The following is a 12933-nucleotide window of genomic DNA, read 5'->3' as shown; positions in this document are numbered from 1 at the left end:
AACTGGCCACAAAATGTAGGCAGTAAATATTAATATTATGAGATTATCATTGCAGATGTTGTTCAATCACCAACAACTATCTAATATATCAATAAAATTGCCCTTTACCATTTAAAAGTTGAGATACGAGTACGTGGATACAATCCTAATTGCTAAAAAGATAACTTGCAAAGCACTTCGAGCCTGCCACATATATTTATTTTGATGACACATTGAGCAAGTGTTCAAAACTAAGTGGTTTTAAGTCTGACCTGGTACAGTGTGAGAGTCTCCACTCTGTAATGCAGAATCGCAGCAAATTCACGTGCTATCAGAGTTTTTCCTGAACCCTGCACATATGGCACAAATTATATCTTAATATTCACACTGTTGTTGAAATTGTACAATTCAGACTTGCATGCATGCAAAATACACACAACCAATTTCGGAAACAGAGTAAAAACGAATAAACACAGGATAGAATCGCATCTCATGCAATGCCCCCAGAGTACAGTCATATGTTTATATAGTACACCATGATTGGTTGTCATGGAATATCATGACTCCTGTGAAGGAAATATAACATGACCAGCACAGAGAAATCAAAGTCTGAGCTATTGAAGGCTACTCCATGTGGCAGATAGGAGCACAACTTCACATTTCCGCAGGATCTGTCCGCAAGACTTTGAGGAGGATACGCTAAATTGGGACTGCTGACAATAGAAGCAGTTGAGGAAAAAAGCCCAAACTCTCCAAAAGTGATTTTAATTTCCTCAGGGTGGGTTCTTTATGAGTCTATGTGATAGATGACCATCCAATAGAGATCATGCAGAAAGTGCAGGTGTTAATGTTTCTTCAAGAGCGGTAAGATACACATCATGCAAAGTGGTCTAAATTGATGTGTAGCTGTCCACATATATTTTCTGTCTTTGCTTCTCCCTTTGCCTTTTTCAACTATATCAACCATTTCAAAAGATGAGACTTGGGGGTGGGGGGGATTGTGGGTGGGGAGGGGGGGGTGGAAGGATTTTCTTTTGTTTTAAATAAAATATTTCAGTTGACTCAACAGATAGTCATGGTAGCAACGTATATTCTGTAGGTATATATATATATATATATATATAACAAAGAATAAGGTGACCTTTGGCCCAATGAGACAGAGGTCTCCAATTGCATGAGACTGAATCATCTGGGTGAGGAGGTGTGAGAGGTCAGCAGTACAAACGAACCGGCCACTTGATCCTGTAACCTGCCCACCTGCTGGCACCTACAAACAGCAAATGAACAAAAGACAGATAACAACTAACCACCAAGCAAAAATTTTCTTCTTTTCCTCTTCCCTTTATAAGGGGTGAGGTCCAATGACACCAACCTTCTGCCCTGCCTTAACCACAATACTCCGCTACCTCCCTCTGTCCTCAGCCAAATCTCTCCACTCTTCAACCACCCCAACCTTACTGATATCCATCCACACACAATTCTCCCATCTTAACCACAGTCTCACTCTTTTCCTCTTACCTTGCTCCCTCAACCTATCCGCTGTTTTTGCCATTCTCTCTACCCCATCCATACCAATTATCCAGCCCATCTCTGGCAGCATTTCACCAATCTCCCTGTCAAGCTCATCTGCACACCAATCTCCTCCCTCAGTACATCCATCCTTTTTCTATCTACCCTCTTCACTCCCACAATCCTCCTGACCCAGTTGTTCTGGCAAACCTACAGCCTCTGTTGTTGTCTCTCTGTCAGTGCCACCATCTCCAGACCATAAAAGTTGGCCAGCGTTACACACAAAATCAGAACCTTTCCTTCCAATTTCTTTCATATCTTTCTGTCTACCATTACTCCCTCCACCCTCATCCATGCATTTGCATCCACAAGAATCTTCCTCTACACAGTTCCTGTTCACTGTTCCTTCCAAATATTCAAACCTATTTTCTTGTCTGATCTCCTTCCCTCTAACCTGATATTCATTTATTTTCTTTGCTGCCCGACCAACATCACCTGAGTCTTCCTTATACTCATCTTCAGCACGTTTCTCAAATGCCTCCTTCCACTCCCCCAGTACTCCCTGCATCTCCTGCTCACTATCCACCACCAACAGCCAGATCGTCATCATACAGCATCCTACCAATACTAATCTTCAACCTCACCTTCCTGCTTACCAGCTCCATCACCATGATAAACATGAGTGAGCAGACAGCGCTTCCCTGCCTCAAACTGATGTTCACACGAACACCTCAGATATCCCAGGAACAACAAAACTTTTCCCTTCATTCCCTTGTACATCCCTTCCACCAAGCGAACTTCTGCTTCCGACACTCCCATCCATCTCAGTGTCACCATCACCATCTCTCTCGGGACAGTGACGTAGGCCTTCTCCAGGTCCACAAATCCCAATGCCATCTCACCTTGCACCTCCAACTTCTTTTCCACTTGCTGTCTCAGCACGAACATCCCCTCTATCATCCCATACCCTTTCTCAACTCTTGCTTCTCTTCTCCGATCTCCATTTTCACACTCTTCCTTATTCCTCCAGAATCCTTTTTATTCCCATCATGACATGACTAAGGAGCATAATGCCCCTGTACTTCCCCGGATCTTGAACATCTCCTTTCCCCTTCCATATCGGCACAATTATCCCTGTCCTCCAATCCTCCAGAATTGAACCCTCTCTCATACATAAATTCAACAGCCTCTTTGTCAAACTGACTCCGACTCCTCCCACTGCAATTTTCACTTCTGTACACACCTTATCAATGCCTGGCATCAAAACATCGTAAACATCCAAATTCAACATGAATGTTATTTGTTACACATCGATATTTTCTGATGGTACATGTTTTGATAACTAACATTGTTTTTTTCCTTCCAAGTAATAAAAACTTTATGCATTCAATATTGGAGAATTGGTTTGTCTTCAGTGAACAACTTTCATGAATGGCATGCACACAATACATTACATACACGATGTAATGCATTTCTATCGGATGACAGAATCAACATGGTAAAGGGAATATGAATATGGGGTTAGAACATTATAAGCCAGATGCTCATATGGGAATGCCACGTACAGCAAACCTTAATTGAGGTGAAATTACCTTCTCAGAAAAAAAGAAGGGCTTGTTTGGCATTCCCACTGACCTAATTATGCTCAACTCCAGAAATCCTCTGCTCTGTGCTCTGTTAAGAAGATGACATTTAAGGAGTTTTTGTTCATGATCAAAGTGATAGTCAAACCTTGAAGTTGACATCTGTGCCAGCAACACGTGCCATGACCTGGGCTTGTCTCGAGCCTTCGTACTCTTTTTCAAACTCCAAACCAAGAATCTCCCAAGAGACATTGTGAGGTTGATGGATCTCAAACCGCTGAAGGACCAGAGGGGAGGTTGTGGGAAAAGCAGTGGGCATTTGAAAGTTTAAATACTGTAATTAAGACAATGTAGAAATAGGGACCAAGGTCCTGGTGTGATAGTGGAAATAACATTTTGTCTAAAATGCAGTTCATTTACATAAAGCTCCAAAGTCAACCAGTATTCAGAATCCTTTTTCACCATCTTTATAATTGCCATTGTAAAAATCGCAGGTTTTAATAATCATTGTAAAAATGAGCACCGATAAGATGTTGCATCAAATCACCTTCCAAAAGATATATACTTAAGCCCCACAATAAAATAATGGTACTCGATAAAAACTGCTCAAAACATCCTGGCTATTGACCAAGATCTGCCTTGTTAATCTGAGCAGATTTAAACAATGAGATGTTCTGAAGAGCCATAATCTTTATGGCGAATCTGGGTTGACAGATCAGGTTGGGTATAAAGGCTTTCATCATGGGAATGTCCCATGGTCCTCCAGCATTCCATTCATTGTGCACAATCATCATAATGCCTTGATATTAAATTTATCGAGCCCACCACCATATTTTGGCGATAAATCGTTTTCTCACTTCATTGGGTTCAATTTGTGTTGAGATAACATTCATGACTAAGTCAAATCTCGACATTTTACACCAAAGTAACATAAGCAAACTTTAACTGCACTCGGTAGAGCACATACCTCTGCCAGGCTGAGCAACTTACATTTCGTATCCATCGACAGGCTGGATCTGGATCCAGACCTGAACCAAAATCTAATTGGCTTGTTCTTGTCACCAACCCAACTCATCCACCAAGTTTTGTCATAACCTGTACACAACCTTTTGAAATATCATGCTATATATCATTTTGACCCCATCTCTCAATTGTGAAGAATCAATTAAAAATTCAAGTATCCGGATATGGATTCAGATCTTCAACAAAATCTCATCAATCGTCCTGATCCCACACCCAACTTGTCCATCAAGTTTCGTCGGAATCCATCAACAACTGTATGAGATATCATGTTCACAGACAGACAGACAGACAAACATGAGTGAAAACATAACCTCCATTAACCTACAGTGGCATACAGTTGGTAATCATCTCCCTCTCCAACAAATCCATCAGCATAAATTTAAGGCAAACAAATCATTTCAATGCATTAATTTTTGAATGCAACTCCATTGCATTCAGAAAGTATTCAAAAAGTATTCACACCCCTTGACTTTTTCACATTTTGTTGTGCTCCAGCCTTAATTTAAAATGGATTAAATTGAGATTTTTTGTCACTGATCCACACATAATACCCCATAATGTCAAAGTCGAATTTTTTTCAAAGAAATTTGTACAAATTAATTATAAATGAAAAGCTGCAATGTCTTCAGTCAATGATAATTGAACCCCTTTGTTATGACACTCCAAATCGAGCTCAGGTGCATCAAATTTCCTTTGATCATCTTTGAGATCTCTCCACAACTTGGAGTCCATCTGCAGCCAATTCAATTAAATGGACATGATTTAGAAAGAAATGCACCTTTTTCAATATAAGGTCTCACAGTTGACAGTGCATGTCAGAGCAGACACTCAATCATGAAGTCCAAGGAACTGTCCTTAGAACTCTGAGATTGAATTGTGAGGAGGCATAGATCTGAGGAAGTGTGTAAGCCAATTTCTAGTTGAAAAGTTCCTGAGAGCACAGTGAGCTCCATCATTAGGAAATGGCAAGTTACCCAGACTCTTCCAAGAGCTGGCCATATGACTAAACAAGAATAACCTTGGCCAGGGAGGTGACAAAGTACCCAATGACCACTCTGACAGAACTACATAGTTCCTTGGCTGAGATGGGAGAATCTGTCAGAAGAACAACAGTCTCTGCAGCACTTCACAAATCTCGGCTTTATGAGAGAGTGGCCAGAAGGAAGCAACTCCTGAGAAAAAGGCACATGACAGCATGCCTGGAGTTTGCAAAAAAGCATGCGAAAGACCCTGAGAGCATGAGGCAAAGATTTTGTGGTCTGATGAAGAAATTTAACTCTTCAGCCAGAATTCAAAGCACTACGTCTGGCGGAAACTGAGCACCACTCATCACCCGTCTAACAACATCCCTAACGTGAAGCATGGTGGTGGCAGCATCATGCGATGGGAATGATTTTCAGCGGCAGGGACTGGGGGACTTTTAAGGATAGAGGGAACAATGAATGGAGCCAAATACAGGCAAATCCTTGAGGAGAACCTGCTTCAGAGTGCAAAACACCTCAGAATGCAGTTAAGATTTATGTTCCAACAGGACAATGACCCCAAACATAGAGCCAAACCAACACTGGAATGGCTTCAGAATAAGAACGTGAAAGTCATTGAGTGCCCAGCCAAAGCCCAGACCTGAATACGATTGAGAATCTGTGAAAAGACTTGAAGATTGCTGTTCAATGACACTCCTCATCAAACTTGACAGAGCTTGAGCAAATCTGCAAGGAAAAATTGGAGAAAATCCCCAAATCCAGATGTACAAAGCTGACGCAGAAATACCCAAGAAGACTCAAAGCTGCAATAGCTATCAAAGGCGCTTCGACGAAGTAATGACTCATGGGGCTGAATACTTAGGTAAATTAGACATTTCAGCTTTTCATTTTCAATAAATTTGTCAAAGTTTCTAAAAACGTGTTTTCACTTTGTCATTATGGTGTATTTTGTGTAGATCGGTGATAAAAAAAATTGAAATTGAATTCATTTTAAATTATGGCTGTAAGACCAAGATATATACAGTAAATATATATATATATATATATATATATATATATATATATATATATATATATATATATATATATATATATATATATATATATATATATATATATATATATATATATATACACACACACACACATATACATACACATACATTAGGGTGGTCCAAAAAAGTCAAAAAAAATAGAATGTTGCTCCACAAGCTTAAAATTATTCTAATATGATCCAATAACGCGCATAATTTTTTTTAGCTTGATCGGAGGTGATTTAGAGGTCGCTCCATGTGACGACTTTTAGTCTCATGACTTGAATAAATTAGGGTATGGTCAGGTACGATTACGGGTACTTCTGGATGTCCGAGGTGGAAATGGAGTGCATTTTCGAACTCTATGGGGTCGATTTACTCTAAGAAATGACTGCACCGACATTGAATTCACTTCCATTTCGAAAATATGACCTAAAACAAGATTTATCATTACTGGAGTTGAGTAACTAACTAATCCTACTCATTTCGATATTTTCTAATCTATAATTAATTTGTTGTCCGTCGAAACATTTCTTAGAGTAAATCGACCCCAATGAGTTCGAAAATGCAGTCCATTTTCACCAAGGAAGTACAGAAGTGTACAGATTCACATCTCACCATACCCTAATTTAATATAATAATAACTAAATAAATAACAAACATATTTTTCGTGAATCATTGAATCTAAAACACTGGATGTTGGGCCAGCAAGAAATAAGTTCAGGCGGGAGTGGAGACAGCAATAGAGGCGGAGATGATAGTGGTATTTGGTAAATGAGATGAAATATTCCAATAGTTTGTAATTCCATTGATTGAAAAATTAGGGTATGATGAGATGCGATGCGTACACTTCTGAACTTCCTTGGTGAAAATGTACTGCATTTTCAAACTCAGTGGGGTCGATTTACTCAAAGAAATGTTTAGACGGACTACAAATTAATTATAGATTAGAAAATATCGAAATGAGTAGGATTAGTTACTCAACTCCAGTAATGATAAATCTTGTTTTAGGTCATATTTTCGAAATGGTAGTGAATTCAATGTCGGTTCAGTCATTTCTTAGAGTAAATCGACCCAATAGAGTTCGAAAATGCACTCCATTTCCACCTCAGACATCCAGAAGTACCCGTAATCGTACCTGACCATACCCTAATTTAACCAACTCATGAAACAAAAAGTCGTCATATGGAGCGACCTCTAAATCACCTCCGATCAACTTAAATTTTTTTATGCGTGTTATTGAATCATAGTGGAATAATTTAAGGCTTGTGGAGACAACATCTGAATTTTTTATATTTTTTTTGCTGTTTTTGGACCACCATAATATATATATATATATATATATATATATATATATATATATATATATATATATATATATATATATATACATATATATATACACACATATATAAATATATATATATATATATATATATATATATATATATATATATATATATATGTAACTAGTAGTAATGCCCGGCGTCGCTCGGGCGAGCAATAAAGCCTGGCGTTGCCCGGGCTTTCTTGCAAATTTCCTGAATAGCTGTTAGCAGTTAGGGTTAGCGGTTAGGGTTGCAGTTAGGGTTAGCCGTTAGGGTTAGCGGTTAGAGTTAGGGTTAGCGGTTAGGGTTAGGGTTAGGGTTAAGGTTAGCTGTTAGGGTTAGCTGTTAGGGTTAGGGTTAGTGCTAGGGTAGCTAACCCGAACCCTAACACTAACCCAAACCCTAACAGCTTGGCGTAGCAGAGGTAAACAGCGCCCGGGGCAAAGTGGAAATTTGCGTCCCCTGTAGGCCTTAAACTTGAGTGGATTTGAATGGAAAATCCCATAAGGGATATCGATTTATCGATTTTTTAGAATATTGGAAGTGTTATGGAAAAAATTTATAGCCAATGACCTAAGTTGGACCAAAAGCCATAATCGTACCGAATTTGAATGGAATCCGTTGGAGTTTGTGAAAATGCATCAAAACGAATTTTGAGGGGCCTCTTAAGGAAGACAATAATATCATTAGTATATGTGCCAAATCTTGTTTAATTTCATGCAGTAATAAAAATCTGATGGTGGAACTAAGAAAGGGGGGTGCCGAAATATTAATATAGATAATATATATATATATATATATAAAAAAAAAAAATTATATTTAAAAAAAAATATATATATATATATATATATATATATATATATATATATATATATATATATATATATATATATATATATATATATATATATATATATATATATATATATATATATATATATATATAGTAATCCCCTGGGTGAGCCTGGTGTTGGCGCAGTGGTTAGGGCAGCGGCTTGGGATCCAAAAGTTCCTGAGTTCAATCCCCGTTGGGCCACTGAATTAATACACCAGGGGGTTCACTCAGCCTGTCATCCTTCCGAGGTCGGCGAAGTGAGTACCAGTGTACTGGGCTGGTGTATACCCCGGTTAAAATAGGTGTACCATATCCCTGTGGCGTAAGAGGCGACCAGGGTTGCGTCAGGAAGGGCATCCGGCGTAAAACATGTGCCAAATCACTATGCGGATCATACGGATGATCCGCTGTGGCGACCCCTCACGGGACCAGCCGAAAGAAGAAAAAGAAGATATACAGTAATCCCCTGCTATATTGCGGTTCACCTATCGCGCCCCCGGTTTATCGCGGGTTTTCCCTTGGAACCTAACTAATTTTTTCTGCGGATTCCCCCGGTATATCGCGGTTATAATATATAAAATATAAATTATTTAAGCAATAAATTATAACGCGTGGCGCTCGACCAGTCACAAAACGCACGAGACAAAGTTTCGCTTGTGAACTTCGAATATTTTCTACGTTTTTTCTCCAAGCCCTATGATGCCGCCCAAACGCCCTGCACCTTCTAAGGCTTCTGGCAAGGAACCGAAGCGCCAGAGGAAGGTCCTGACGCTCCAGGAGAATGTTAAGGTGCTAGATATGCTTCAGGAAGGAAAAAGGTTTGCCGAGGTTGGACGAGCACTGCCAAACCGACCAGACCAAACAAGTCGATTTCCGGCACCTCAAACCCGATCACTGCCAAGCCGACCAGACCAGACGAGTCGATTTTTTTGGGAGGCATCCATTCATCACGGATTTTCACTTCTCGCAGGGGGGGGGGGTTGGAACGTCACCCCCGCGATAAACGGGGGGTGACTGTATATATATATATATATATATATATATATATATATATATATATATATATATATATATACATATATATATATATACATACATGTATGTATATATGTTTCACTCTTATTTTCCTGTTCGTTTAGACCCTTGTCAGTTGTGTCCAATTGTTGCCTTGTTACTCCACTGTCTATTTAGCCTTGCTCTTCCATGTCTTGCCTTGCTCTGTGGAAATTAAAAAAAACTTCTGTAAATGCAATGTAGGTATAATAAAGAACAGCCCATAGGCATATAAAGGCAGTTTTTCTTAAGTGCATTTTAGCACTGAAGTGCTATCCAAAAAACCTATCCTTCCACATTGACTTCAACATGCAGCAAACAGATGCTGATTCGTTATTAAATAACAAACCAGCAGGGTGCATGATGAAACCCCTTTTAAAAATGCACAAGGATTATTCACCTTAACATATATTTAATAGGTGATTATTCAGCTTAACAGGAGACTAGTTAAAGTTGGTACCATCAAAATTATCAGGATTTAAACATTGGTGGTCCTGAATAAAATGCTCACCTCAAGCAGATGTTCAACAGTGCCGCAGTCCTGCAATGGTAGCATTGCTTTGTAGGGATACAACCGTTCGATAATCGGCCGTAACGGTTGGCCCGGTTGCTGAGCCTGAAGACAGGGATAAGGAAAGGAAAATTAGACTGAGTCTGTGGAAATGCTCTTTTCATACAAGCACTTCTTAGGAATGCGGTTTGGAATTCACCAGGAGAAGAGAAGCAGCGGTCATGCTGTCCGTTGGAAAGTCTGGCAGGTTCAAAGATTTGCCCTCTTTGCTGTTGATTGCCGTGGCAAAGGCAAGTAACTGAGAGAGGCTGGAAAAAGAGCTAAGTTTTATCATCTTTAATCAATAAATGGATCTTGGAAGAAAGAAAATGTTTCAATGTTCAAAAAAGATATATGGGACGACAAAACAAAATGAAGAGCGGTGGAGGTATATTGATGCAAAGATGATGACACAAAGCATGTGGTGCAGGAGGAGGGGAAGCCTGCTTCGAGTGGTTTACTATTACTGGGGATAAGAAAACAGGACACCTTTCTGCGGGGACATTGGGTGCAGTAGCATACAGCCGCTCCAGTTGATCCTAGTGGAATCCAAAGTGAGAGACTATAAGCATTTTATAATACAGTAATCTTCTTTATCAAATGGACAACTTTAAAATAAAATAAAAAGATTGAAACAAATAAACTAAACTTCGAAGTTCGAACCCATTCCTCTTCCAGTGCATTTAAGTCTATTTCATTATAAAATACAATGACCTTGTGCATCTGTTGTATTTTTTAAATGCTTCAAGGGACATCGTGGGGGATGAGACGATTTGTCTGAATTTTCAAACTCCATCTGGATCGGCCTATGAAGAGAGTGTTAGAGTGTTGTGGGTGAGGTTGCTTCATGTTTCCTTCGGAGATGTACCCTCACCAGGTTTTTCAGTAACAGCCCTGAAAGGTTTGCTTATTTTCTGTAGCAGTAAGACTTTCATCTGGAACATATCTGTGACAACACTATATTTTTCATAACTTTAACTGAATGCCTCCAACAGCTAGCATGGGGATTTACCAGGATAAGATCATTCAAAGCACTGCATCAGCAGCACAACCATGCCCCTAGCAGTGATGCAACACAGCAGCCAAGTGCTGCATAAGAAATAACGATGATGATGACGACGCCAAAGACGACAATGACTTCATGTGAACATTGTTCATTGGGAACCCATCAGCAAATGTTCTCCAGACTTTTGTTTAATTTTGTTGTATTTTTTAATTCAAATTTCAAAAAATATAAATTAAACTTTTCAAATTAATTTTATTGTACATCTCTCATTTGAAACATGAGGATGACAAAGGTTGATTGATTACATGAACTGTATTAATTAAGTTACAGGTTTGTAATTTAAAGGAAGGATCAAATGCAGAAATGGGGTTTGAGAATTGGTAGCAGGAAAGCTCAGTGTGTAGCATCAGCTATCTCGTCTGGATTCAAACCCTGATGGGAGTTGGATTTCACTGTTAAAGAGATGTCCTTCTGGTGCAGTACACTAGCATGTGATGCTGTACCTTGAAATGTGCTATATTTTGGATAAAGGCATAATAAAGGTGGCTGTCCTGTCTGCATTTAGATTGTGGATGTGAAGTACCAGACTTAGTGGCATAATGATTATAGCTTCTGCTGTGATTTTGAGAGGTTGGTGGTTCAAATCCTGGCCGAGTCTTACCAAAGGCTTCAGAAATGGTACGAGGATAGAGCATGGTTAAACAATGGCCCTAATGACTTCATGCTGCATTGAAGTTCCTTGGAAGGAAGCTCTAGCCTCCCCTCCCCAATTGTATCTCTCAAATGTGACCAGCCATCTTGTGTGCCAGTGCACTGGCAAAATTATTTCCCTGGAGTTAAAATGCGACAATTAAGTGAATGGAGGTGAATAAAGTATTAAAGACAATATGGCAATTATTTTGATTGGGATAAAAAAAAAAATTGGAAATTGTTTTTGCTTTTGATGTAATGAACAGACCATTTGGATGTCAAATGCTTGTAATTACAGGATTATATTCACAATATTCTGCAGGGTTTCACAATAATGGGCACTTGTCATTAACAAGACTATTTTTGTTTATTGATGGAATTTAATTTTTGTGTTCAGACAGACCCAGGCAAAAAATAACATTCCTTTCCTGTAGTAATTCTCTGCAAACTACTGTGGTATATCAGAGTACAACTCTCATATACTATAGTTATAACTGTAGCATTTTGGCCTGGGGATTATTTAAATTCTAAAATGTCCTACCAAGTTGCCGCTTTTACATTTTAGAACTGTTCAGTAAGCTTGCTCGAGATTGGCCAAAATGGAATGGCTACTACAATCTTTGCAAATAACTGCTGACCAATCTGAATGGGTTTATACCATCATGGCTTTATAATGTCAATGAACTGAACAGGATAGCAATATAAGCAAATTGAGCAGAAAGAAGTATTATTAAGTTTTGTGGTCATGGGCAAAACATTAAAACGTTAGAAATGCCATCCAAAAAGCACATGGAAACTTGCATAAATACCTTTTATATATACCCTCTATTTGGGCAGGCAACCCACATATCCAACCCCCTCTCCCGAAAATGCCCGACAGGTCAAGCAAAACTTTGACACACAAAAAAAGAGCAATTTCAGTAAGAGCGAGCAGCGAACCCTCGACGTATGCACGTTGTCTACGAACATTCAAAAATATAGATATACAGGTACCCTGCCGCTTGTGCTTTTCCTAGTTTAAAGTTTTATCATGTCTCGTTTTGGACATAAATTGATCCTTTCACTTTCCATTAAGTGCGGTTATTTTAAAGGATTCATTGCAGTCACAAAATAAACGAGAACGGCACTCTGCAACGTCGACAGAAATGATTCCACCCACATTATTACATCATGATAATACTTGCATCAAGTTTGATTTAAATCCCTTCAGCTGTTCTCAAATATCACATTTTTATCTGACATGACCTTTGACCTCTTGACCCCGTAATCCAATTCGTTTATGTATACATCATTGTACGTACTTGTACCAAGTTTGACTTAGATCCCTTCAGCCGTTCTTAAGTTATCGCAGTAACAAAAA

The 12933-nt window shown here is 39.0% G+C and overlaps 1 protein-coding gene across 4 annotated transcripts in view; it reads right to left on the bottom strand.

The window, feature by feature from the left end:
• VWA8 (von Willebrand factor A domain containing 8) overlaps positions 1–12933 on the bottom strand; it is a 321146-nt gene that overhangs the window by 209046 nt on the left and 99167 nt on the right. For 3 of the 4 annotated variants that reach the window (XM_085869177.1, XM_085869176.1, XM_085869179.1), the window contains exons 7-12: positions 10367–10416; positions 10038–10146; positions 9839–9943; positions 3220–3348; positions 1121–1246; positions 252–329 (exon numbers count right to left, since the gene is read on the bottom strand). In XM_085869177.1, the coding sequence (XP_085725303.1) occupies positions 252–329; positions 1121–1246; positions 3220–3348; positions 9839–9943; positions 10038–10146; positions 10367–10416 (597 nt within the window). The remainder of the gene's footprint in view (positions 1–251; positions 330–1120; positions 1247–3219; positions 3349–9838; positions 9944–10037; positions 10147–10366; positions 10417–12933) is intronic. The other variant, XM_085869178.1, reaches the window with a different exon arrangement.

This window comes from Eptatretus burgeri, chromosome 2 (genome assembly GCF_056783735.1).
Source record: "Eptatretus burgeri isolate ZD-2024b chromosome 2, Ebu_testis_v1, whole genome shotgun sequence".
Taxonomy (NCBI): domain Eukaryota; kingdom Metazoa; phylum Chordata; class Myxini; order Myxiniformes; family Myxinidae; genus Eptatretus; species Eptatretus burgeri.
Note: the sequence above shows the minus strand (reverse complement) of the source record. Positions and strands in the feature narration are given on the sequence as shown.